Source organism: Penicillium verrucosum, assembly GCF_028828655.1.
Source record: "Penicillium verrucosum strain IBT 35672 chromosome Unknown utg000002l_segment0_segment0, whole genome shotgun sequence".
In the NCBI taxonomy this organism is placed as follows: Eukaryota; Fungi; Ascomycota; class Eurotiomycetes; order Eurotiales; family Aspergillaceae; genus Penicillium; species Penicillium verrucosum.
In genome coordinates, this window is record NW_026643211.1 from 1,888,562 (window position 1) to 1,914,330 (window position 25,769).

General features: G+C 48.2%; 10 protein-coding genes across 10 annotated transcripts; 7 read left to right on the forward strand and 3 right to left on the reverse strand.

The window, feature by feature from the left end:
- Positions 1 to 12: 12 nt before the first annotated feature.
- Positions 13 to 900, reverse strand: N7516_006350 (uncharacterized protein; the record flags this gene model as incomplete). Its single annotated transcript, XM_057219070.1, has 2 exons — positions 13 to 477; positions 601 to 900. 2 exons carry the CDS (start codon positions 898 to 900, stop codon positions 13 to 15), a joined length of 765 nt encoding a protein of 254 aa, XP_057073161.1.
- An 814-nt stretch (positions 901 to 1,714) lies between these two features.
- On the forward strand, positions 1,715 to 3,500 carry N7516_006351 (tubulin alpha chain; the record flags this gene model as incomplete). Its single annotated transcript, XM_057219071.1, has 6 exons — positions 1,715 to 1,739; positions 1,825 to 1,865; positions 1,929 to 1,955; positions 2,067 to 2,142; positions 2,248 to 3,202; positions 3,272 to 3,500. The coding sequence occupies 6 exons, from the start codon at positions 1,715 to 1,717 to the stop codon at positions 3,498 to 3,500; spliced, it is 1,353 nt and encodes a 450-aa protein (XP_057073162.1).
- Positions 3,501 to 4,889: 1,389 nt separating this feature from the next.
- N7516_006352 (uncharacterized protein) lies at positions 4,890 to 5,458 on the forward strand (the record flags this gene model as incomplete). Its single annotated transcript, XM_057219072.1, has 2 exons — positions 4,890 to 5,233; positions 5,293 to 5,458. The coding sequence occupies 2 exons, from the start codon at positions 4,890 to 4,892 to the stop codon at positions 5,456 to 5,458; spliced, it is 510 nt and encodes a 169-aa protein (XP_057073163.1).
- Positions 5,459 to 6,590: 1,132 nt separating this feature from the next.
- N7516_006353 (EF hand domain protein) lies at positions 6,591 to 10,856 on the forward strand (the record flags this gene model as incomplete). The annotated part of the gene is made up of 6 exons (XM_057219073.1): positions 6,591 to 6,603; positions 6,770 to 6,927; positions 6,995 to 7,118; positions 7,178 to 7,363; positions 7,428 to 10,765; positions 10,827 to 10,856. The coding sequence occupies 6 exons, from the start codon at positions 6,591 to 6,593 to the stop codon at positions 10,854 to 10,856; spliced, it is 3,849 nt and encodes a 1,282-aa protein (XP_057073164.1).
- Positions 10,857 to 11,399: 543 nt separating this feature from the next.
- Positions 11,400 to 12,257, reverse strand: N7516_006354 (glutathione S-transferase; the record flags this gene model as incomplete). The annotated part of the gene is made up of 5 exons (XM_057219074.1): positions 11,400 to 11,498; positions 11,554 to 11,745; positions 11,826 to 11,936; positions 11,988 to 12,141; positions 12,193 to 12,257. The coding sequence occupies 5 exons, from the start codon at positions 12,255 to 12,257 to the stop codon at positions 11,400 to 11,402; spliced, it is 621 nt and encodes a 206-aa protein (XP_057073165.1).
- A 1,348-nt stretch (positions 12,258 to 13,605) lies between these two features.
- Positions 13,606 to 14,114, forward strand: N7516_006355 (uncharacterized protein; the record flags this gene model as incomplete). The annotated part of the gene is made up of 2 exons (XM_057219075.1): positions 13,606 to 13,951; positions 14,026 to 14,114. 2 exons carry the CDS (start codon positions 13,606 to 13,608, stop codon positions 14,112 to 14,114), a joined length of 435 nt encoding a protein of 144 aa, XP_057073166.1.
- A 1,546-nt stretch (positions 14,115 to 15,660) lies between these two features.
- gprI (putative cAMP receptor (Car4)) lies at positions 15,661 to 16,945 on the forward strand (the record flags this gene model as incomplete). Its single annotated transcript, XM_057219076.1, has 4 exons — positions 15,661 to 15,917; positions 15,990 to 16,192; positions 16,249 to 16,313; positions 16,364 to 16,945. The coding sequence occupies 4 exons, from the start codon at positions 15,661 to 15,663 to the stop codon at positions 16,943 to 16,945; spliced, it is 1,107 nt and encodes a 368-aa protein (XP_057073167.1).
- Positions 16,946 to 17,582: 637 nt separating this feature from the next.
- Positions 17,583 to 18,290, forward strand: N7516_006357 (uncharacterized protein; the record flags this gene model as incomplete). The annotated part of the gene is made up of 1 exon (XM_057219077.1): positions 17,583 to 18,290. The coding sequence occupies one exon, from the start codon at positions 17,583 to 17,585 to the stop codon at positions 18,288 to 18,290; it is 708 nt and encodes a 235-aa protein (XP_057073168.1).
- Positions 18,291 to 18,497: 207 nt separating this feature from the next.
- On the forward strand, positions 18,498 to 19,486 carry N7516_006358 (uncharacterized protein; the record flags this gene model as incomplete). The annotated part of the gene is made up of 2 exons (XM_057219078.1): positions 18,498 to 19,038; positions 19,110 to 19,486. 2 exons carry the CDS (start codon positions 18,498 to 18,500, stop codon positions 19,484 to 19,486), a joined length of 918 nt encoding a protein of 305 aa, XP_057073169.1.
- Positions 19,487 to 21,094: 1,608 nt separating this feature from the next.
- N7516_006359 (plasma-membrane proton-efflux P-type ATPase) lies at positions 21,095 to 24,770 on the reverse strand (the record flags this gene model as incomplete). Its single annotated transcript, XM_057219079.1, has 4 exons — positions 21,095 to 21,141; positions 21,204 to 23,316; positions 23,382 to 23,612; positions 23,691 to 24,770. 4 exons carry the CDS (start codon positions 24,768 to 24,770, stop codon positions 21,095 to 21,097), a joined length of 3,471 nt encoding a protein of 1,156 aa, XP_057073170.1.
- Positions 24,771 to 25,769: the final 999 nt, after the last annotated feature.

Consider the following 25,769-nt stretch of genomic DNA (forward strand, 5'->3'; position numbering starts at 1 on the left):
CCCACACCACCCTCATTTCTTTTTCATCTCCTCCAAAACACTCTGCCTCCTAGCATCACCCACGACCCTCCCAACCTCACTCACAACCCACCTCCCCAGTACCACTGCAAGAATAGCAACAAGTACAATCCACCCAGCAGTCGGCACCAACGAGCGCGGGAAAACATTAAACAAGAACGGGTCAAGAATCAAGTCCACTGCCACGGGCGGGACATTCTGCATCAATGCCTGGTCGGCACTAAAGTAATCTGCTGCGGCGTGCACATGCAGAAACAAGACCGAGTCACTAGTCGGCGCAGGGTCAAGGGGATCCTTGCTGCTGCGTGAATTGGCACGGCGCGGGATGACATTTCCCTGGAGTTTTGGGTCGAGTGTTGCTAGTCGTGCTGATGTGTACATGCTCAGCGAAGACAGGAGGGTTGTGTCTTCGATTGTTTTTGACAGTGGGTAAGTGGTGAGGGTGAATGTTGTTGGTTGCTAGTTGGGGGAAGGGGTGTTAGTTATTTTTATGTGTGGTGATGGGTATTATTATATATTCAAGAAAATATATAGAGAGAGGGAGATGGAGGAAGGATTGAGTTGGGGAATTGGTGGTCTTACTGTGGCTAGCCAGCACACTCGAACTTCATACCGCTGGCCCGGGTTCAGGTTTTCAAGGAAGAACCATGAGTCTGTGCCGTCGGGTGCGGCGGTAGTTGGGAATGAGGCATTGAGGTGAGTGCGCACCACGGGCCTCTGTGGTGATAGACGCTCTAGACCTAGGTCGTCGAGGTCGGGCTCGTCGGACGGGACGGTTGCTAGGGCTGGTGCTAGGAAGATAGTCTTTTCCACGTTTGCTTGCGCCACTGCTGTGAAGAGGGGGAGTATGAGTCCCAGCGTGGGGATGAGTTTGATATGCATGATGAGAGATTTGATGTTTTGCTGTGCAATATAGGGAGACTTTTAGGTGGATGAGATGATGTTTTAGAGATGTCTTATTCTTGGTTCATGGCGAGGCTCAACCAGTCACAATAGTAGTTCTAGTGGTCAATTAGTATTCAAACATTGAATGTATAGTGTTGGAAGTGTATACGGAGCACAATACCGAGATGTGTTGTCTTAGTACTTTGGCTATGTTATGGCCGAATGGTGGTTCGAGGTGGTTCCCCCCCGAGTGGATCCGAGCTGACCGAGTATTCAGATAGCTCCAAACGCCTTTATCACACCACACCACCCTTTTAAGGAGTTGACCACATTGAGCACCCTTGCACAAGCTGGATATATTTTCGAAAATCAAATTTTCTCGTATACTTATTTAAGCTTCGATATGTCCTTTTTTTTAATACCTAGTTAACTAATATATTACAAACGTATCAATGATATCCATCACGTGAAATCACGAGACCAGTACGAGGCGGTCAGTAACCGCTGCTCCTCACCGGGAAGGGGCCAATCAAAAGGCCCAACGCGACCCAACGAACGGATCAACAACGAAGTTCCCCCCTGTACAGCACAGACGGCTCCTCCTCCACAACATTTCTGGTCGACTTTGTTTTCCCTTCCATCTTCTCGTCCATTCCTCCATTCTTCAGGTAAGGACATCCCCCGCCCCCTTCCATCGTGCATTTACCTGTCAATTTGAACCTAACCGAGAGTTTCAGACCACCGCGTTTGTTGTTTGGGATTCGTTTTCCCCTCCTGATTTTTTAGCCTGAAAAACATCGACTCGATCACAATGAGAGAGATTATCAGTTTGAACGGTATGTCAACTTCGTTCATCTACTCTACTCGTCGGAATTGATGAATTTTATTCAATGGACGCGCTGACATGATCTTTCTCGACAGTCGGCCAGGCCGGTTGCCAGATCGCCAACTCCTGCTGGGAGGTAACTATCACCACCCCCATTGAGGGATGACTTTTCGGTAAACTAACAACATCGATTTTCTAGTTGTACTGTCTGGAGCACGGTATCCAGGTACGTTGAAATTCCAATCAAACTCGTGGTGGCGCCCAATCTTGACTCGGGCACCCGTACCCCCTATTTTCTTGCCGAGAGGTAAACACCCGCAACTAACATCGATGATAGCCCGATGGATTCCTCACTGAGGAGCGTAAGAAGGCCGACCCCGACCACGGATTCAGCACTTTCTTCTCTGAGACTGGTATGAAAACCCTGATTTTTTTTTTTTAAAAAAAATGTCCCCCCGCCTTGATGTGCAAAATTCCAAGGCATGGCTTCCTAACATTCTTTCTCCCCCACTTCACAGGCCAGGGCAAGTACGTTCCCCGTACCATCTACGCCGATCTCGAGCCCAATGTCGTCGATGAGGTCCGTACCGGTACCTACCGTTCGCTCTTCCACCCCGAACAGATGATCACTGGTAAGGAGGATGCTTCCAACAACTACGCCCGTGGTCACTACACCGTGGGTAAGGAGATGATCGATGAGGTCCTCGACCGTGTTCGTCGTGTTGCCGATGCTTGTGCTGGTCTCCAAGGTTTCTTGGTCTTCCACTCCTTCGGTGGTGGTACCGGTTCCGGTTTCGGTGCTCTCCTGATGGAGCGTCTGTCCGTCGACTACGGCAAGAAGTCCAAGCTGGAGTTCTGTGTCTACCCCGCTCCTCAGAACGCTACCGCCGTTGTTGAGCCTTACAACTCCATCCTCACCACTCACACCACCCTGGAGCACTCCGACTGCTCCTTCATGGTCGACAACGAGGCTATCTACGACATCTGCCGCCGGAACCTCGGCATTGAGCGCCCCAGCTACGAGAACCTGAACCGCCTGATCGCTCAGGTTGTTTCTTCTATCACTGCTTCCCTGCGTTTCGACGGTTCCCTCAACGTCGACCTCAACGAGTTCCAGACTAACTTGGTGCCTTACCCCCGTATCCACTTCCCTCTGGTCGCCTACTCCCCCATCATCTCCGCCGACAAGGCCGCCCACGAGGCTCACTCTGTCACCGAGATCACCTCCAACTGCTTCGAGCCCCACAACCAGATGGTCAAGTGTGACCCCCGCAACGGAAAGTACATGGCCACCTGTCTGCTCTACCGTGGTGATGTCGTCCCCAAGGAGGCCCACGGTGCCGTGGCCACCCTCAAGACCAAGCGCACCATCCAGTTCGTCGACTGGTGCCCTACTGGCTTCAAGCTCGGTATCTGCTACCAGCCTCCCCAGCAGGTCCCCAACGGCGACCTTGCCAACCTCAGCCGTGCTGTGTAAGTTTTCCTTCTGATTCTTTTGGGTCTGGAACCTGATTCCAAACTTTGATACTAATTATAATATAGCTGCATGCTGTCCAACACTACCGCCATCGCCGAGGCCTGGTCCGCTCTCGACCACAAGTTCGATCTCATGTACTCCAAGCGTGCCTTCGTTCACTGGTACGTTGGTGAGGGTATGGAGGAGGGTGAGTTCTCTGAGGCTCGTGAGGATCTCGCTGCTCTGGAGCGTGATTACGAGGAGGTTGCCTCCGACTCCATCGAGGGTGATGAGGAGCTGGAGCCCGAGTACTAGATTAGCCATTTTATTTGACCGGTTTTCGGGACTCTTGGTTGTTTCACTTCTACGGGTTGGCTTGGGGACCAACGTGAGTCTAGAGCTTCGGTCTGCATGTGGCTATCGGGCTTCTTGCAAATAGAAGGGAACATAAGTTTTGCTGCCAATGATTTTCTGGCTTTGTTGTTCGATATATCTTTAATATCCCTTAAGCAGCGATGAAATTTCCCCTCGTTCCATCCGCCTTTTGGGTTTCTACATACGTATGTCATTGTTATTACTGAAGTTGTCTCTCCTTTGTATCATAAAGTGTGCATGTTGTAAGTAGCTAGGTTTGACTCTTGAAGTGTGCTGTCTTATAGTTGGAGATTGGAGAAATATCTTGGGTACCGGATTTGATCAACATCATGCAGCATATATCCATGTTTACATACACTGTACGAAAACCTGAAATGAAAGGCAACATCATTATTGCATTGAACGGTTTTCGGGGAGCAAGGGAAGAGATGCATACGACTCACTCCAGTCATAGTAAGTAGGTAAGCTCTGGTTATGGTATTCCGTGGTAAGTTATCTCCGGGGTCGTACCTAGGGGCTGGTAGTTGCGTGATAGTTAGTTAGTTCTTATCGTTAACTAGCGAACTTTACTAAAGTCCTCTCTATATACCTGGCTTTTTGGAGTAGGTTTGTGTAAATGAACCTTGGATGAAACAGGTTTAATGGGGTGATCGGAATTTTATTATTCCTCTTGCGTTGATTATTCATGTTGACTCTCTTACCTACCTAGGTAGTTACCTAGTTAGGTAGTTGACTCCCTGGTCATCAGCAGAGCTTCCAAGGTGATTGTACTTTGCTTGACCCCTCAAAGCCAAAGTTGTCACTGTACTCGACATTGATACCCATACACAAAAGCAGTCAATCATCGAATATCACAGCTCAGACCTAACCTTTTCTTGTACACAAGTCAACTTCTCTCTTTCCAACACGACGTTATTTCTTCCTCATCCTTCTTCGACCCGCAGCTACCGGACCATGTCATGGCGGCACCCGAGCATATTTCCCTCGACTACGGGTGCTCGAATTGGCGGATCAGTAGCCAAAGAGCCGCAGATTTGTACAGTTCTGGTACCAAGCTTTGGACTAGAGAGGATCTCAAAGACATAGAACAACAATTGGGCCAATCCTATTCCAAGGACCGATTTTCAGTCCGTCTAATTGATGGAAACATAATCCAAATTTCTAATCCCTTGTTCCAAGTACAGAATCCTATCTGGTACGTGGGTATGCTATTCTGACCTAATATCAGCCTGTAATCTAAGTCAAGATTTGCTCGGTACAAACACCACAAAGAAAGTTCTCTGCTTCGGGCTCGGTGATTTTTGCCGCTCCGCCCCTGAATGGCTAAAAATGCAGCATGACTCTTGGGATAAGGCCTCTGATGTGGAAAACGTGATGGGCTGTATGATCCAGCATTCGATGGCTCTCACTATAGCTCAACTTTGTCGTGGCAATGAGATAGTGCCATCATTACTTGCTCAGGACCCGGATTATACAGAGGTAGCAGAAACCATCCTAACTAAGAAGGGATTCAAGGTTGTTGGACCTCACGGTGCAGGGGGATTCGCGGAAATCGAGGACGAATCAATCGTGATATCACCCTTTGCTGCCGCCCCAGTCAAGCAGATTATCGCCGATCTCGCCCGGCCTGTGCTCATTATTTCCACCGGCTTTGATGTCTTCAATGGCAATGAGTAAGTTCGCCTTCATCAATCCTCGAACCTGGCTAACCATGGCACTTGGCGCTTCACAGAAAACCATTGGCAGATGCTGAATCTCCGAGAACAAGGCAAATGTGGCTTGATTATGATGTCTTTAGCCTTCCAAGCCACTCTGATGATGTTGAAATATGCTCTACATTGAAAGGATTATATTTGTATCACAGACGCCAGCAACCTCTGGAATCGCAAGGAGCTTAAGCTCACAGAACTTTACATTTAGGGATTGTGGATCACAACTATAGCAAATACGAAATGGATATCAAAACGGGATGTTATGTATATGTATAGAAATAAAACTATACGAAGATAGCCAGATAACCATAGCAGTTTTATCGAACATGATGGGTTCGGATACTAAGACGAACAAACCTTTAGAGAACTAAGCTCGCTAGGGACTTTGGAAATTAGACCTAGCAACTTAACTCCAGCTATATCGCTAAGAGGAGAAAAAAGGCTGACTAGCGTAGTGCTAGCATTGACCTTTTACGGAGGTTTTGTTGTAGGTCTATCTAGTTATATATTCTGGTCCTAGCAACAACCATACAACTGCAACAACCATACAACTTATATGTCGTATTTCTTATAAGATCATGTTGGTATTGCATGGATAATATACTACCTTTAAAGGGAGATCGAAGGCACGACTTGAAGGTTCTAACATTCAACTAGTCGGGGTAGGAGCTGCCAGGGTTGATTTTGTTTATGCAATGTCTATACTTCCGGCTTTATCTGGAGTACATATCAGATCACCCTCTGATTTTTTTTTAGAGACGCTTAGCCATTGAATATTAAGCTATGTTTTGCTTTTCTTTACCCGTCTCTTTCTAGCTGTGATATCTTGTGACAGTCGCTGTCTTTGATGTACTATATAGGTATAATTGAGATTCGGAAACCACACAAGTAACAACTGATTCCCTTCGGTCCACTTGTATAAGAACAATTTTCTCAATTGGTAGTCTCCAAGCTCTATCAATATCTTTCAATTGTTCTTTGTAGTTAGCATTCCCCCTTTCAAGGCGAGACAGCGTGTTGGGATCCGCTAGACTGACTGACCGCCTTGAGAACCCCAGGAACCTGGTTCCCTACGACATCGACTCCAGCCACTTTCTATCCCCATTCCTCTTGAAAGTTTTATTTTTCTCCTTGGAGCTCGAGATTCATTTATATCTCGTGTTCTTGCCGTCTCTGTGAAATACTGCGCTTCACCCATGCTTGTCGCATACTCAGACTAGGCTGACAGCATCCCGTGTCTCCAACTTGTCCATCAAGGACCCCAACTATTGTGAACTTATTGGAAGGCGGGGAGTTAAGCTCCTCCTAGGACACAGCAATGGCTGATACCGGTGAGTGATACTTTATACTCATTGTCAGACCCAAAATGAATTGCAGGAGAGCTTCGGCGCACTTAAGGAGAAGGCCCGCCGACCTCCGTTATCACCACCCCTCTCCTTCATACACCCGCATTTCCTATGCACAATCCAGCGGAGCTGACGGATCCTAATATTATAGCCCAACGACACCCGAACCTTCACCTCACTCCTGAGGAAAAGCGCGTTTTCTTCCAGCTTTTCCAGGCTGCTGATACCACCAACCTCGGCGTAATCACTGGTGAAATCGCCGTTCCATTCTTTGAGAAGACTCACTTATCCCCTGATACTCTCGGCCTGGTATGTGGATATAATATGGGTGCTGGATCGCAACAATGAGAGCCATGGCTAATTATTGGTGGCGTAGATATGGCAAATTGCGGATAAAGAGAACAGGGGTCTTCTGACCCCGTCTGGCTTTGGTATTGTTCTGAGGTTAATTGGACATGCCCAAGCTGGCCGCGCGCCTTCCGACGAGTTGGCTCTACAATGTGGGTGATGTTCTATTGAGAGAAGTGGAACCCATGCTAATCTCGCATCTGCTTCATAGCTGGCCCTCTGCCTCGTTTTGATGGAATTGTGGTCGACACAACGGCAAGCATCCCGGAATCGGGAACCAAAAGCCCTCCACCTGGACCGGGTGGTCCTATTCGTGTTCCTCCACTTCAGCCGGACGATGCCAACAAATTTGTTTCGCTGTTCGAGAAGTCGGACGTTAAGAATGGGATGATCTCGGGTATGTAGCTCTTCACTGCCGAGAAAGTGTCACCGAATCTAACAAGTTTGTATTCGATATATAGGTGAAATCGCAAAACAGATCTTCGAACGCGCCCGGCTTCCCAATGAGGTTCTGGGTCGTATCTGGTTTTTGTCTGACACCAAGCAGCGCGGTGCCTTGGATGCCACCGAGTTCACCATTGCCATGCATCTCCTGACATCATACAAATCTGGTGCTCTACGCGGCATTCCAGCGACCCTCCCACCTGGTCTGTACGATGCAGCAGCTCGAAGGGGATCCGCCTCGCGTGCGTCTTTTGGGCCGAGACCCGATGTGCCCCCCATCCCGGCCATTCCCCAGCAATTTACTGGCCCTCAGCGAACCACAAGCCCCATGAACCAAGCCAATCGTTCGCCTTTTGTAGGCTCTCTTTCCGCCCAGACCACTGGCGGTGACTGGCTGATTACTCCACAAGAGAAGGCCCAGTTTGATAGCATTTTCGAGACTGTTGATACAGCAAATTTGGGACTTATCACTGGAGACCAGGCTGTTTCTTTCTTCATGAAAGCTCAGCTTCCCGAAGAAACCCTTGCTCAAATCTGGGACCTTGCGGATATCGACGCAGATGGCCAGTTGAGCCGGGAAGAATTTGCCGTCGCTATGTACTTGGTGAGATTGCAGCGTAGCGGCAAGGAGCAGCTGCCACAAGTGGTACCTCCCGCGCTCATCCCGCCCAACATGCGCCGCCAAGTGCCGGCACCAGTAGCAGCTCCCACACCTCCCCAGGCACCCGCCCCAGCTGTTCGGACAGCTGCCGACGATTTGTTCGGCCTCGATTCGCCTGCACCGCCATTTGCCCAGCCTCAGATGCCTCAGTCTACCGGAGGCTCCAATAATGCTTTCCAAACCCCGGGGTCGCCTTCCTCTAGGGCATCCCCTCAGACGGCATCGCACACCTTCAAGCCTTTTGTTCCAACTTCTACATTTGGCCAGAGCCTGCAGCCTCAGATCACTGGTGCATCAGCCGGAACCCCGGCCGCAGTTCGCTCCCCCCCACCTCCCTCGGATGATCTCCTTGGTGACAATGACCCCGAAGAATCAAGCAAGTTGACCAACGAGACCACTGAGCTCGCGAACTTGTCCAACCAAATCGGTTCTTTGGCCAAGGAAATGCACACTGTGCAGGAGAAGAGGACCTCTGCTGAACAAAACATTACACAAACTTCGCAGCAGAAGCGTGACTTCGAGGCACGTCTGGCACAAGCACGGTCCATGTATGAGCAAGAGGTTACCAACTTCAAGGCACTTGAGGAGCGTCTTAAGTCATCCAAGGCAGAGACACAGAAGCTGCAGCAGGAATATGCATTGCTGGACGGCAGCCGCCAGGATCTGCACAACCAATACACGCAAGTTTCGACTGCCTTGGCTTCCGATGAGCAGGAGAATGCTAGCCTGAAGGAGAAGATCCGCCAGGCCAATGCCGAAGTTGCCCAGCTTAAGCCGGCACTAGAGAAGGCGCGATCTGGTGCGCGCCAACAGAAAGGTCTTGTTGCCATTAACAAAAAGCAATTAGCTACCGTTGAAGGCGAACGAGACAAGCTCCAGGGTGAAATTGACGGCCTGGCTAGTGAGACTCCACAGTATTCTGAGGAGTCTGCGACACCGGCCGGCAGTGTGTCTGAGGTTGTAAGCCCTGCTGACTCTACGGCAAGCCAAAACACAAACCCATTCTTCCGTCGAACAGGTAGCTCAAGTGAGCAGGCACGGTCCCCCGATGTCTCGAATGATCAGCAAAGGGCATTTGATAGTCTCTTCGGACAGTCATTCGCAGCTGCCCCTGCTGCTGGGCCACCACCCACTTCGTTCCGCTCCGAGTCGCCACAAGTTGCGGTCACATCTCCTGGTACCTCAGCTGTTCCGACTCCATCAGTCTCTCCTCCCCCTGGGTCTTTGCCTGGCGCATTCCCTGCTGGGCCCTTCTCTGAGCCACCGCCTGCGACCCAGTCCCGCCAACTGACCCCAAACTTCCTGCAGTTCAACGATAATCAGTCCGTGACTTCGTCTACTATGGTCTCACCTCCCGCCAGTCGATTTGGTGGCCCTGAACCCTCTGGATTTGATACGCTTTCTCAGGCGGCTACCAGTGAGTATGGACCTCATTCTGTGGCCGAATCCAGCGACTACAGTCGTGCACCAACCTCGACAGTTGGAGGTACCCCGGTTCGGTCTCCGTTTGAAGAGGAAGGACCAGACACCTCGGCTAGGCTCCCTGAGGCCCCAGCCGCAACTGCCCCAGCCGAGACTATTCAGCTTCCCGAATCTGCAACACCCCCTGTCGCCAATGAGAGCCAGGTGGAAGGCAGCAAGGACCTAAGCTTCGATGAACTGTTTGGCAGCAAGGCACACAAACGGTCGGAATCCCAGCAAGGTAACGACTTCGAGGAGGCGTTTGCTTCTATGAAGCACGTGCCTGGAGCTGAGCAGACAAATGGAGGTGCAGCAGCCCGTCCATCGGAATTCCCCCTATTCAAGAGCTACACCACGACGATGAGGAAGATGAGAGCTCCGATGACGAAGATGCCTTTGGGTTCGATGACAATTTCACGCCTCCCGTACCAGTTGCCAAAAAAGGATACCCAGCAGGATTCCATTGACGCCGCTCAACTGGCTGCTTTCCCCGCCCCGGGAAACTCAGCCAAACCCCCGTCTCCTGGGGCACTGCCGAACCCTCCAGAGTATGAAGGTCCCAAAGAAGATAACGTTCATCTTCCTCCTCAATTCTCTGGTCTTTTGCCTGATCGCGCTGATCCCACCGTTGCACCGGATGCACCTCATTCACTGGACCACACCACTGGTGCGCCAGTCGTAAGCAACGAGACCCAACGAGAGTCAGTCTCGGATGCTGCCATCCCGGCCGGTGGAGCGAAGGTGGGGGGACCGGACTTTGAGGCAGCCTTCGCTGGAATGAACCTTGCGCCGGCAACCGAAGCTGATGACGATGACGACGACGAGCCACAGAGTCAAGAGGCCAAAAACACGACCGACTTTGACTTCTCTTTCGACTCCCCGTCCCAGAAGCAGCAGGCTGTCTCCGGTGCCGATGTTAGCCAATCCAGCTCCTCTCAGTTCTTCGCTTTCGACAACAACGTCCACGCACCTGCCGCCCCACCTGTCGGATCGCCTAGCGAGGGAGAATCCAAGCCGGCTGCGCATGAATGGGACGCGTTATTTGCGCCCCTTGACAACCCCAAGGCCGACACCGGTGAAAACCCGAACGGAGCGAAATCCAAGCAGCCGGGATGGGCTCTGAACAACGACACCGGTGAAGATGACCTGATCCTTCAGCGGCTGACCGGCATGGGCTTCACGCGGGATGAGTCTCTCGATGCCTTGGAAAAGTATGACTACAACCTTGACAAGGTAGGTTTTATTTTTCGTTCGGTTTTGCTTTTGCTTTTGCATCATACTAATTAAATACTAGGCTGCGGACCACTTGACTTCGAAGACTTGATTATGACACCCTCTCTTTCTCACTGCACATATCTCCTACATACTCTTTTGCCTTTGCGCCTATGTCTCTCATTCCTTGATGGAAGCCCTGGACTTGGTCATCAACCTACCAGTGACGTCCGTTGCATCGATGCTTCCCTCTGTTTGTCCAGCGCTGTGTATATCGTTTCCTTTCATTTCTTTTCCTCATGTTGTAACCACATTGGTCTCTCCTATGGAACCGGCTCCTTGTCCAATGCCATTGGCCGGGACCAAGGAATTTGATGTGTTTTGTTTCTTGTTTGCCTGTGTAGTTTACAATAATCCATAATCGTGTTAAATATTTTGATCTCTCTTGGACTTGTGTATCTGCGTTGCCAGCTGTTGTCGCCCTTAAGCTACAGGTCGTTCCTTCCTCGCCATTGCGGTTGAGAGTCCGGGATAACCAGCACCCCAGTAAATCTAGACCCTGCAAGGTTTTAGAGACCTACTTTGGACACATTAGTTACATAGTTTGGAATCATGAATGCTTCTTTGACTATTGTGAGAGAGAATAACACACAATTTATACTTTTGTGTGCCGGGTATGCTCAATGTACGCAGAAATATTTGGCCGCGCTTCAAAGGCCTCCACAAATTTAGCAAGAGCTGGAGGAAGAGTGTCCTAAAGAAGTGGTGAGCACAAACTATACTTGAAATGGGGTACAAATAGCACTCACCGGAATGGTACCCGTTCTTGTATCGTTGTCAATCGACTGATAAATAGCAAAGTCGGCATAGGTGATCTTATCACCAAGGAGGTAAGGTCCCTCGACATCGGAGTAGTACTGAGCGACGAGATCATAGTAACTAGGTATATACTCCTTCTTGTAGGACTCCATCGCTCCTTTCAAGTTGGCTACCCATTGAGACTGTGTGTTGTGTAAGTAAGGTCTCCTAACCTCCAGGGCTGACAGAGAGGGGATTTGATTTGTATTCGTTGGACACGTACCCTCCAGTCAATGTAGATATCCGCCACCGCATCAACCAGGTATTTCTCCCAGTTGGTATTACCATCGTAAGCGCCGAGAGCACGCGAAAGAAAACGCAGAATTGGAATGTGCTGTTCTTCCATCAGGCATGACGCGAGAAATGCAGATGAGATTCAGCGTACCTGGGTGATCACAGAACCACCATATTCAAGGGTAGGTAGTTGACCGGTCCTGGTGAGTCCGCTCTCACGTAGCCTTTTGCTAGTCTCTACCCAGGTGTTGTCGTAAGGGTAGCGGACGTCTTTGTAGTCCAACCCCGCATCTTTTAAAAATAGGCTGCAAAAGGTTAGTTCAGCTAGAATTAATTTGTTGGAAGTAGTGATTTACTTCACAACCTCTCCACGGCCTAGTCTGCCAAGATCGAGATAATGGTAAATAATGGGGGTAGCCATTTTGAGGAGTAACAAGGGTCTTTTGTTATCTGTAAAGAGGAGAAATAGTTTATGTCTGGACCTTAGAGGATGGAGTGAAGTACCTAGGTGACTCTCTAAGACATTAGATTTATAAGCTGGACACGTACTAGATCACCTGATGGTGAGATTGACATCCTGACTTATCACGCCATTTGATATGCGCAAGTCAAGCTTATTTCATTCTTAAATCGACTGTATACTTAGTTTTTGACCATATCACTCCTTCTTTCCCTATTATAATGCTGTCGGTGACTGGCAATCAAGAAGAATTTAGACTTCACCATCCGAGTTCGCCAAGTCACTTCAAGACCGCAGCTTCCAAGTTCACCACAGTCGTGCAGCATCTCGGGGATCCGATATCATCTTCTGTTTGAACACCTCTTGTCAAGATGAGACAAGTGTCAGACAAATCGAGAGCTTTCGCGGTACTTCTAAAAGCTGCAAAAGATGAACTGAGGTACTAAAAGTATGTCAGTTACTCGTCCCCCGATGTTGGCCAATCAATCTCTGTCTTGCAGACTTTTCAATACATTCTATTGAATATGATCGTGCTAGCATGGATTCTTCTTGTGGTTGAGAAGATCGTGGTGCCTTTTGTGCAAAGTTAGGCTTTTCTTTGTTTTGCAGACATTGACAAATGCCAATACTCTCTTCCAAGTGCCCAAGGAGACCCTTTTACGCCCTTTACCAGACTTCACACTAATAGAAGCTAAGGTATTGACAGCTCGCATCCCATTTTCCACAAGAAGCTCCACAAGCTCGTATCAGGACCATACTAACGGAGGCTCTGTACGAGACTAAGTGGAGTCGAAAATTGCGATCGACAGGGTCGTGGGAAAAAAACCACGAATGAACGAGCTTATTACGTCCCTTAAAAAAGGTTCGCAGTCGATCAGATCTATTTGTGTACTAACGGGCCTCAACGATCATCTTAATAGATACCCGTACTCCGTACACTGCTCGTGTTAAACTATAAGACCCTGTGCCAAGTCATTCAAGTCTCGTATATCTGACCCCATCTCGTGTTTTGAATGGATCACAACAACTTATCGGCTACCATCGCCCTTGGCACTTCCTCTTCTAGGTAAGCCGTGTAGGGTGTAGGATGCGAAATAACTTTATTTGGTTGGGCTAAAGAAAAGCCCCTTTCGATCGGAAATGAAACCCAGGCACGGCCCCTATATAGTCTTACTCTTCGCCGCGGCCACATCAGGTTCTGTAACCACGCTCTTTTTCCCATTCTCTCTCTTTCCGCAGAATTTCATACCGCAGCCTCCACAGCTACTCCTTTAATATCCCGGTTCATATATATATCCCATCTTTCATCATGCGTTTTTCATCCCTTGCTATCTTGACTCTGGCCTCTGTCGCCGTCGCCGATCTCAAGACCTGGAACGATGTGGTGGGCGACATGCCCCAGTGCATGAAGACTTGTCTTAACGACTTCTACAACACCGCTGGTCTCAAGGACAAGTGCGGAAGTTCCGATTCAGCCAGTGTCGACTGTCTCTGTGGTGTTACGGGCTCCGTTTCGGATTTCCGGGACGATGCCACCGACATGAGCTCATGTATCAAAGATGGCTGCGACACCAATGAATTGGCGGAAGCTGCTTCCCACATCGGAGACTTCCAGGATCGGTACACGAGCCTCAAGGATCAGTGCTCGAAGGAAGGTAGGTTTCTCTCGCATGTTTTCTAGTTCAATCGTTTATGGGGGAAATACGAATACTAATTGTCAATTGTACAGGTTCTTCCAACGGTGCCAGCTCAATGGTCCCTGGATTCAATGCTTTGCTCGCCTCTGGGGCTCTGCTTCTGGTGGGCGTGGCCCTTTGAGTTGATTTGATGGTTTTGATGTTGTGGACTGGAGATCGGATATACTCTAGTAGACAATCACTTAATTAATACAACCTTTGATTGGAACAAATCCCTCACAAAACGTACCGAGTAGAGAACAGAAAATCAACCGATCAACTTACTATGAATTGACCTTTCTCGAGCCCTATTCCGAAACACGCTAATCCGACTCGCACTTAACCAAACTTCAAGGTGATAGGAGGTGCCAATGCTAGCATTACATATCCCTTAACTCGTCAATTCATGCCCACCTAAGTGGTAGGGTCAAATTAGTTCGCATTTCACATGGTACACTCTAAATTAATCTACAATGGAAACATCGGACCCGGAAAGCCGGCATATTAAGCAGAAATTGCTATATATTCAAGTATCTATTTTATCGAGTTGCAGCAATGTCTTAGAGACATAAGGTATACGGATAGTTTATACCCAGGACTCGCTTCAGCTTGACTAGAGAGCATCGCAGCAAAATAATAGCCGGGGTACAATAGCCTACAAGTTTCTAAGTTAAAGCGAGATTACCTATACTGGTCGGGATGATCCTTGCCGAACTTGGTCCTAATTTAGTTAAGAGCCATGGGTTTAATTAAGTATGGCAGGGCTAGAGAGAGAGAGAAAGAGAGCAGTGCCCCCAACAAGGCAATCTTGTCCCTTCAACAGAAATTGAAGAACCATATGGTTTACTTGCCCTAAATCATTGTCCCATCAATCTCATACAACTTCACCCCCTTCTTCACCTTTCCAAAATCGTCCAGAACGGGTATTCCGCTATGTCCATGACCTTTATATCTTCATCAGTTTGACAGAGAAACAACTACCGCGTTGCGATCGAGTATGGTGCATATAGATTCTATGCGTGATAACACGGAAGGGACTGCACAAAATAATGATAGTAATAACAACAGACGATATACCCGCTCGATTTATCAGGATAGGATGCAAGCCGTATAAAGTACCAGGCAGTTACCGTGGCGATATTTCTCTATGCCTGTAATCCTCTAATTGTGCGAACTAGCGAACTACTGCGAACTACGGAAGGTGGAGGCAAAGCCAGACTCGCGGTAAGAGCGTTTGTTGAAATTCAGGTACATCAGCTCCCCATTGATTTGTCTATATGGCGCACAAATTGCTTGATCCTTGTAAACTCGATCATGATTGGCTGAAAATGAATAATATGAGCCATCATGCATAGTCCGAGCCATCATGTTGTTCGAGATATGAAGTTCTATCGTTATTATTAAGAGCAATGAGGCTATTTAGGATAGAAAGTTCGTGAAATAGCGCAATTTCGCTATATAGTTCTTTTTTTCTTTTTTTTTTCAAAAGAAAATACATTTGAGATTGAATGCAATTGATCATTCGTCGTGAGGCTCATCTTTAATATCTCAAAGCACGCCATTCGGGCCGAAGAATACTCATCGGCGCAACATGATATTGCAAACTCTATCTCAATCGTAATTTATTCAAATAGGATGAGAGTTAGCAATTCTTGGAACTGTCTATCTCGTTATGGTCTGAGACTGCTATGTCGCATTCTCCCGAAGAGCTCAAGGGAATCGCCATTGCAGGGCGAGTCTCTTCAGTTCTCTCGATTCTAGGTTCATTCACAATAATTGGTGCATTTGCTCTTTCGCGGCACTTTCGCAGTCCTATTCATCGTATAATATTTATCAATTCCTTCTATAACTTGTTCGACTCTGTCGCTACGATGATCTCCACTAGTGGACCTGCAGCCGGAAATACTTCATCGCTATGTCAATTCCAAGGCTTTGCTCTTCAAATGTATGTTTTTGGCATTGGCAGGGATTCGCCGAATGTTGTTAGCAAGGCAATATACTGACAAAAGAAATATAGGTTCCCAGTAGCTGACGTGCTCTGGACATTCGCAATGGCATTGGATACATACTTGGTTGTCTTCTATCATTTTGATACCCAATCTTTGCGCAAGCTTGAAATCAAATACATTAGTGTTATTACTATTCTCTCGTTCATCCCTGCCTTTGTTTTCCTCTTCATCCGTGATCATAAAGGTCCTATATATGGTGACGAGACCGTGAGTATTTCTAATCGACTTGCAACTAAACATGTCCTGAGGCTAATTGAACTCTCATAGATCTGGTGTTCAGTATCTCGGAGTTGGATGATCCTGCGCATAATCTTCTATTATGCACCCGTATGGTGCGTATACTTCTATTGACCGACTAAACTACATGTTCTAATGGCTACAGAACAGGCTCATTATAGTCATCGTTCTAATACTATATTGTCTGATCGGAATCGAGATAACCAGAGTCCGCGACGAGTTCAAATTGAGCACTGACGATCATATCGCTCTGACCTCTGGCAACTCCACCACCAGCGTCACGACAACCGAGGAAGCGAATTCCCAGAGAAAGCCTACTTTCACCCCAGAATCTACTATAACAACCGATGAGACAGAACAAAATACATCACAGCGTCCACCTCCATCCAGAAGATCCACCACAACTTATCAAACTCCGAAACAGAGACGTGTGTCGCTGAGGCAATACGTGATCATGCCGTCGCTTTTCTTCCTTGCCATGTTAGCAACTTGGATTGCACCTACCATCAACCGTATATCGGAATTCGTGAATCATAAGCATGGGACCTATTCACTTCTACTCTCTGTGAGTACGTTGGGATCCCTGCGTGGGTTTTGGAACGGTGTTATTTTTATAACTATCGGTATGAAAGGATGGAAGAGACGAGCTTCGGAGAGGAGAATGGCCCTTAGACAGGTAAAATTGTCTTTTCCTCATGCCATCTTATCTATTATCCCGATTGAATAGCTGTTGACTTCGCTGTATTATAGATTAGAAATGGTCATGAATCGTGATTGACATCGATCTCACATCTTCATTATACATATACTATGTGTACCGGATAGAATAGATATCGGCACGAGCTCAGAGTTAGTGAGTGTGGTCCCTAACCCTAAGGGATGTTAGGGCCTAATATGTATATACTACTGCAGAGATAGATATAATAAATGTTGTTTTGAATTATTACCCTGTGTCGTCTTGATCACGTTCTCATGATGTCAAACAGAGTCTGGGCTAACCCTATTCCTTTTTTTACCATAACATTCATTCATCCTCGGCTCTATAACCTTTGTGGTATTGTATGACTTTAATACCGCGAACTATGTTCCTGATTGATCTTGACTCCGTCATTTCTACAGCTACTCCTCTTAACATTTATAAGTGCTTACACTTCGCTACGAGGTGATACATCCCCTCGACATCCAAATATCACGCTAAAATGTCCGGTCGAAATCAAAACCAGCCTGATACTGATTTAGAAGGTCTACCTCCCTCTGTTAGGTGGTATCGTTATGAAGGAAAAGATCACTTTTCTCGAATACTTGCACTTGAACGCGAGCGCCTGCTTAATTCGATACGCAATTCTAGGGAAACTACGACCAACATGGAGCCAGATATTGAGACCACCGAATACATTATGTTCTCCATTGATCCTGCCACTTTTCAACGGGATTTCGTCGACAACGATCGCATTTCTCTTTTTTCATTCCGCACAACTTTCAACCCGGCAACAGAATTGCTTATAGTCAAGATGGCTAGTCCCGAACACACCCAAATCGCCTTCGCCTTCCACAAAGCCATCGACGTGGCTATTCAACGCATGGGGCTTGACCTAGCCATCAATCAGTATGCAGGTACCGTCATCAATGTCAATGGGCAAAGTAAACAGCCCGATATGGGCTGGGGGCCGAGAAGACCCCCTCGAGGCTGTACGAAGCGGCCCGTGGTAATCTTGGAAGTGGGGGTCTCGGAGTCTGAAGCCAAACTCCGCCGGGATGCCGCTCTCTGGCTTAACCCCAATAGGGGAAATGCAAACATTGCGATTACAATCAAGTTGAATCGCAAAAGAGCCCATGTCAAGATTGACAAATGGGTGTGGGATGGTGCCAATGGCACATCCCTTCTATCACAACGTATCGAGGTCTCTGAAAATGACCTCGATGAGGTCAAACTATCTGGTGGTCCATTGACCATCCCGTTCAATCTGCTTTTTTTACGAGAACCTGAGGCACCAAGAGAAACAGATATTATAATCGATGAGGAATGGTTGCTCACGATTGCGGAGTGGGGATGGGAGATGCAATTTCAGTAAATTGCTCTTTCTCTTTCTCTTCTCAGACACGGCCTTTCCAATTTCATATCCTCGACAAGTGTCCCCAAGTGCTTCAAACGTATAATTGCAATTGTTTGTTCATTTCTTCGTTACATTCTTTACTCTCTTCGGTATCCTCAGCTCTCATGATCACATCTCGTTATTTCTTTGCCAAATACATTCGCTCCTCACACAAACACACAACAAATGGAGATTCACCCACGACACCCTCACCCAATCCCTCTCAACACAAAACACCTAGGCCCGATCTCCAATTTGGCCCCATTTTCCGCCTTGATCATCTCTCTCGTCTTGGTGATATCCTTCTTCGTTCGCTTCTACATCCTCGAAGGATTCCTCATCCGTCGCCTATATGGCTCCATCTACACAGAAATGAGCGAGTTGAACCGTCGTGGCTTCGTGAATCATCATATCGCTGGTGCCACCAAAGTGATCATTTTGATTGTGGCCGCATACCCGTTCGTTAGTGTCGCGTTCTGCAAAGGGTCATTCAACACGCCCTTCGTTCATGGCTCACCAGTGACACTGGGTGACATTCTGATTATCGTGGCACAAATGTTGATTGGGATATACATCTTTGAGTTGATCTACCGCATGAAGTTGTCCCCCATCGCCGTGATGCACCACGTCGGGACAATCTTCATCGGCCAAGCTGCTATCGCCATCAGTCTGCGACCGTTACGCGAACCCGATACGTATGTTGAGTTTGTTCTCTGCACTGTCTGGGGTAAGTATATTGGGCTTCTGGGATAACAATGAAATAAAAAGCAAAAAAATACTAATGAAGTTGGGCTTTAGGCGCATTTGACGCTGTCTTCGAGCTATTCCCCCACGTCGCTATCATTCTCTACCGCATCTTTCCTGAACGTCACCCCTTCCTCAGCAAGGTCTTCCTCATCTCCTGTTTTACAACCGTATTGGGTACAATCACCGAGACCATTGTGACCATGTGGCTGTTTGCAAGCATGTGGGACCGGTGGCGGCTTGCATTTAAGATTGTCACGCCGGTCCTGCATGTGGCATTCTCCGCGGCCCAGATTCATGGCAGTTTTGTCTTCTGGCGCATGTACCGCCGACAACGGCGGTTCCAGAGGGAGGCTGACTCCGAGGCTAAAGATAGCTTTGTTGGGGCTGAGAGGTCAGTAAGCCATTACCGATCCAATAGCCAGAGCTGATGGACTGTGGAGGTGAAGGTCAATACTGACTTGACAACCGTGGAGTTGGGGGTCCTGATACTATTTACTATCTGAGAAGGCTGATTAGTGTTTATTTTTTTTTTATATCGCTGGATTCTTTAAAACAGCGTGAATAATATACATTTATTGCTTTCATTCTTTTTCAATCTCGACTTCCAAGTTTTGACCCTGCCTTTTGTGTAAATGATTTGGAACTCCGGTTCAATGGTGTCTCAAATAGTGAGCGGGAAATCGTAGGCTTATACAATCTAGATCTTCAATAATGCTCATATATGGAATTTTCTCAGCTATAGTGACTTACTTATTTATATAACCCTAATGTTCGATCCGGGAGGGGACAGTTAGCCAAGACCAAACAGCCACTTTTCTAACGATTCCTCTCAAGAAGTTTGAAATCCAACCGCCCATTTGGAAATGGAAATCTGCGACAGACATCGAAGCTGATTGGCACAAATATACACTGTTGATCTTTTTTTTTTAAGGTTAATCAGTTCCCCCAGGTGCAGATCTGTTTTATAAAATATATTCCTCTTCTTGGGAATTCCATCTGCAGATCAGTAGTAAAGCCAGAACATACACATAGTATAGCAGTAGGGTGAACTTGGCAGGTTGTAGAGCTCATCTCCAGCTCAACAGGGCCATTTTAGGGCAACGTTGGAACATTTTGTGAACGGTGTCCTTCCGGGCACTTACCTACATACAACATATGCGAAGATGTATCCAGGCCTGTTGACGTGCGTATGCTGGAGGTCCACCCACGGGTACATATTATACACCATGTACATGTAAATGAAGGGGAACGGTCCGGTAGGTTCCTATATACCTAGACAAGTACTAGTATGTCGATCATCAGGTTAGCTGTATAAGTTCCATGAAGCGACATTCCACATTGTTAGGGTTCTATATGCTTGACTCAACGGATTCATTTCCCCAAGCGTGTAGATATCATGGAGCCTGGAAGTATACGGATAGCCAAGACTGTTGCCGGTTGGAAACCGTCAATGTTCCGTGTGCGACGCGAAGCTTAGAGGGTTCCATTCGCGAGGAAATCTCAGTTGCCTGTAGAGCTGTCATTCATTTTGGCGTTGCCTAGTACCATCACTCCGGATACTTCAAAATCCGGACTTTGGGTCATGCCTGCCAAATAGGGACCGCACCGCGCCTGCTTCGTTGCCTAGTAAGGCCACGACGACTACTCGATTCCAAATTTGCTGGTTTGATTATCGAGCCAATTCGGTTTAGGCTTCGAGTGATTGTGGTGGCAACAATTACCACTCCAAAAATGATACTGTATCAGGGGGTTTAGCAAACTATCATCCAACAAAAAGGAAAGGATTCGAGATAAACTGTTAGAATTAGGAGCTGTTAATCACTGTTCAGCATCCGAATAATAATAAGAACCTTCAGGAACGACATCGAGTGTCGCCTGATGAAAAAAACAAGACTTCGTCCCCTTTGTACCCATTGTTCCATCCACCACGATAGTATGATAAAATCATTAAAATACATCGGTTGGAGGTATTTCGCTATTCATCATCATCAATTCATCAATTCACCTTTGCAGCACTGTGCGGTTTCAACCCACAATTAACTGCTCTTCTCATGCTGCTTCGCCATTCGCTGCATGTCAAGACCTATGGCTGGTTAGTTATCTCTGTCAAGGATGCGAGGAAGAATTGAGTCTCTGCTAACTTACCGAAGTCTTCCCAGGAGCGTTCTCTGTCCTTCTTTCGAGGACCTTTGCCATGCATGAGGTTGTCAAATCGTTGCGAGTTATGCATCAAGATGTAAGCCAGTCCGTTCACACATGTCACCCCGAAGGACAGGATCCACACGCGGAGAACAGTTAACCAGGATGTGGCTTCACCAAAGGCACCATACGCGGCCATCATGGTTGCGGTCAGGTCCACAGAAATCACGGCAGCAACAAGATAAAGCGATGGGCACATGGCCCAGAACGAGTCCGATCCAGATCCGGATCCATTGATGCGAGTTATCAGAATCAACCAGCTCTGGGTCAGAGCGATCTCGAGGAACAAGACCTCATCTCGCGAACCCCAGCCTTCGATCACACCTCCATCCTCGCCTTGCAACAGGATGGTGCCCAACGTCACCCAGGTACCGACTGCAAGAATGAACCCTAGAACGATCGATTCTCCCCAGAGTCTTGGCTGGTTCCATTTGACAGGCGACTGAGAATAAGTAGCATTGTCATAAGCAATTGCCAAGGTGGCGACATCGGCGAAGATAGCAAGGAGAACAACCAGGCGAAGGTCGAGGGTCTCGTTCTTGATCACAATCAGGAGTCCGAGGAAAGCTTCCAGATGAATGGACAGCGCGATGCGGAACACAACATATGAGTACATACGGTGGAAGATCCGGCGAGCAATCTTGATCGCCTCGATAATTGCCGACAGACCAGGTGCCAAGAAGACAATATCAGCAGCAGAACGGGCCGCATCGGACGCGCCCTCGACCGCAATACCAGTATCCGCCTTCTTCAACGAAGCAGCGTCGTTCACACCGTCGCCAGTCATGGCCACCAGATAGCCGCGTTGCTGGAGGATCTCAACCACACTGTACTTGTGCTGGGGGTAGACTTCTGCGAAACCATCAGCGGCCTCAACAAAGTCATTCACTTCCGAGCCAGACATGGAGCCAGCGCCAGTGACACCAAGGCGTTCAGCATTGTAGATGTTGGTTCCGAGACCGAGTCGACGTGCCGTTTCGCGTGCAATGGCCACTGCATCTCCAGTGAGCATCTTGACAGAGAGTCCTAGTCCTTGGGCCTCGGAAACAGTCTTGGCGGTATCATAGCGGGGGGGATCCATGCATGGCATGATTCCCAGAATCTCCCATGGCCGGCCTTGACGCTTGCGGGCAACTCCTAGTGCGCGGAATCCTCGGCTAGCAAACTCAGTGACCTTGGCTTCATATTCCTTGAAAAACTGATCGCACAGTGAGGTCTCCGACTCCACCGTTCTCAGAATGGTCATAGGAGCACCCTTCACGCAAATCATCTTTTCTCCATTCACATCTTGAACGTATGCCGTGACTTTCTTCGACACCGGATCAAACGGAGTGAACTCAAGAGTCTTGTACGAGGCGATCTGAGATTTGGCCCACGGGAAGTGGCGAAGACCTTTGAGGAACACCTTGTCGATAGCATCGATCCCGCCCTTTTTGCGAGTTGCTGCAAGACATGCAGTTAGCATTAGCTCTTCTGCATTCATCCCAGGCGTTATGTATGGATCTCCCAATGTCAGTCTGTTTCGGGTGAGTGTTCCCGTTTTATCTGAACAGAGGATCTCCACTCCAGCCAGCGACTCGATAGCTGAGAGCTTTTGCACGATGGCCTTGTGTTTCGCCAGATAAGATGCACCAACAGCCATTGTTGTGGTGACAACCACGGGAAGACCGACGGGGACTCCAATCACGGTGATTGCGAGCGTGAACTCGAGGATCTGAACAATCGGGTCTGAGCGATAATAACTGCTGATCCAGACAACCAGGAGGGTGAAAAGCACCAGAATCAGAAGGACGCGCGCCATCGCGCGCAGGACCCGAGTGAAGTGACCAGTGTTGTTTCCAGCCTTGTTCACCAGAACTGCTGCATTTCCGACAAAGGTATGATCACCAGTTGCGGTCACGATCATGACCCCAGCCCCACGTTTGACCGCCGACGAAGCAAAGATAAGATCCCCTTCATGTTTGTCCACGGCAAGAGATTCCCCTGTTATTCCAGACTGATCAACTTGAATGTAGGCACTGTCGCCCACCAGCCTGCCATCTGCCGCGATGATTGTGCCCTAAAAGGAACATTAGCTTCCATGTCTTCTTTCTTTCTTTTTTTTTTCAATCTCCAGCAACTCACATCTTCCACGTGAATGATGTCACCAACCACGACCTCTTCAGCATTTATCTCCACGATGCAAGAGTTACGAATGGCCAGAGCTCTCAGGGCAAGAGTTTCCTTGAGACTGTCAACAATGTTGCCCGCCTGGTATTCCTGAGCGAATCCGACTATGGCATTCAACAACAGAAGAGCACAGATTATTCCGAAATCGATCCAATCTCGCAAGCCGCCAGCTAGGATAATGGCAATCTGGAATTGAGAAAAAATTGTGAGCATATACTTTTTTTTCCAACCACCTCATAGTGGTCAATGAATGGTTTTGCTTACCTCCATGACCCACTGAACCGGACCATTGAAGAAGGAAAGGAACTTGATGAAATGATTCCGTTTCTGTTCCTTCATGCGATTCCAGCCATACTTCTTGCGTCGGGCGACCACCTCTGCGTCGTCGAGACCATCGTTGGGCTTGGTTTCTAACAGCGAAGGCGGGTATTGGTGAACTTCCCCAGCTCGGATAGTGATTGCGTCCACGTCAGGTTCATTTCCATCTTCGGCCTCCAGTTCTTTAATGAGGCAATCCAGAGACTCTTCGCTCTCTTCCTGGAAAGAGGTACTGGGCTTCAATGTCTCTGGAAGAGAGATGTCGTCATTTTCTTCAACACCAATGACGCTGTCTTTGCTCTCGGTGACGATCGGAGCAGACATTTCAGAGTCGGAAGCCACGTTCAAATCCTCTTGAGGATACTCAGGGGAGATCGGAGTCCGTCCGAGACGACCACGTCGGTCTTCCTGGGCCTTGGCACCCGCAAGCAGACTGGAACGAAACAGTCTAACTTGATCTTGCTGCTCGGCGACCATGCTGTCGCAATGCTCGAATTCCCCTTTCTCGTCAATGGGAGAATCATCCTCCAAGCTGTTGTTCAAGCTGTTGTTCAAGCTGACACAAAACTTGTGGTATTCTTCCTCATCCTTAGCCTCTTGGGGGGCATCGTGTGGCATCTGACTATCGTCTCGCTTTTCTTCTCCGGGAATGTTGGCTTTCTTCGAATGGAATGGAGATTTATCGAGAAGCTTGGTCAGAAAAGGCCGTTCTTCGTTAGTCTCCGAGTCAGAACAGTTCAAATGGCCGGTCGAGGACTTTGGAATCAATCCTCCCAGGCCACTGGTCTGGATAGGGGGCAATTCAGAATGGTCACGACGCTTGAAAGGACTGAAAGATCGGTTGCGGTGCTGGTTCCGTTCCTCAGAACGACCGTGTTGCTCGTCGTCCAGCAATCTTCCACGCGGAATAGCAACGGTACGGGATCCATCCTCGTCCGTGACGCCTTGAGTTGAAGGCTTGTCCGGAGGATGACTCCTAAGCGGCGCATTTCGTTCATCCATCGGGTCAGACTTGGGTCTGGCCATGATGGCGAAACGGCTGCAGAAAGACTGAAAGGAATCAGCAAACTGTGAAGCTGTCAAACAACAGGATACAAATGCACTTCATATATTCATACAAAAGGTGCGAGGCGATACATCAGTGGTCTGATACAACAAAATTGGATGGAACATGGACGGAAGGCACAGGGGGGGATGATGCCCCTTCGGGCAAATACAATATGCTCTCAACAGATGAAGCAATGATAACCCAGCAACACACTCACCTGGAATAAATGTGGGTTTATGATATGTTTTGAAGAACTGTGATGGCAAATGGTGATGGGGGAAGAAGTGTTGTGAGAGTCGCCGAGGAAACAAAAATGGAACGAGGACGACTCGAACTATTTATGTTGAGGGAGCGACGAGTCAGCGACCCCTCGATGACTAGGCGCCATTCAGTATAGTCTGGGTGCGACCCTCGATGACTAGGCGCCAGCTACCATAGTGATCATATGGTTCATTACAGACGCCTGCCTAAGCCTGCTTTCGCTTTGTTCTGGATACACTGTCGTCCATCGTTCTATAGTGAATAATCCTCATCTATGGGGATTCATCGACACTATGGCATTGAGATCCGCAATGGTACGCTTAGGGGGAATATATATAGGCTCATCGGAGCCTATGAATGAATGAGGTCTTAGGCTACGGCACAAAGAATTATCATATTCGCGTTGCGCTGCCTTGACCAACCGCATCCTGTTCGTGCTGCGTTGCCTGGTCAACTCATCGCTGCTTTGAGGGATGCAGAAAGATTGGACTCATCAAATGAGGGCGGTAAAGATCATGAGGGGGGAGGGTGGCGTACCAGCTTATCGGAGCCTGAAGGTGAAAGCGGTGATGCGATAACGATCTTAGAACTCCAAATGAGTTTGGCGTTGCCTACATGTCTACATGTCATGTCAAAGACTTCATCTCCGCGGCCTAGATGGGCAAATTTGAACAAAATTCTTTCATAATCCAACTGAGTTGGTCGCAGTTGACATT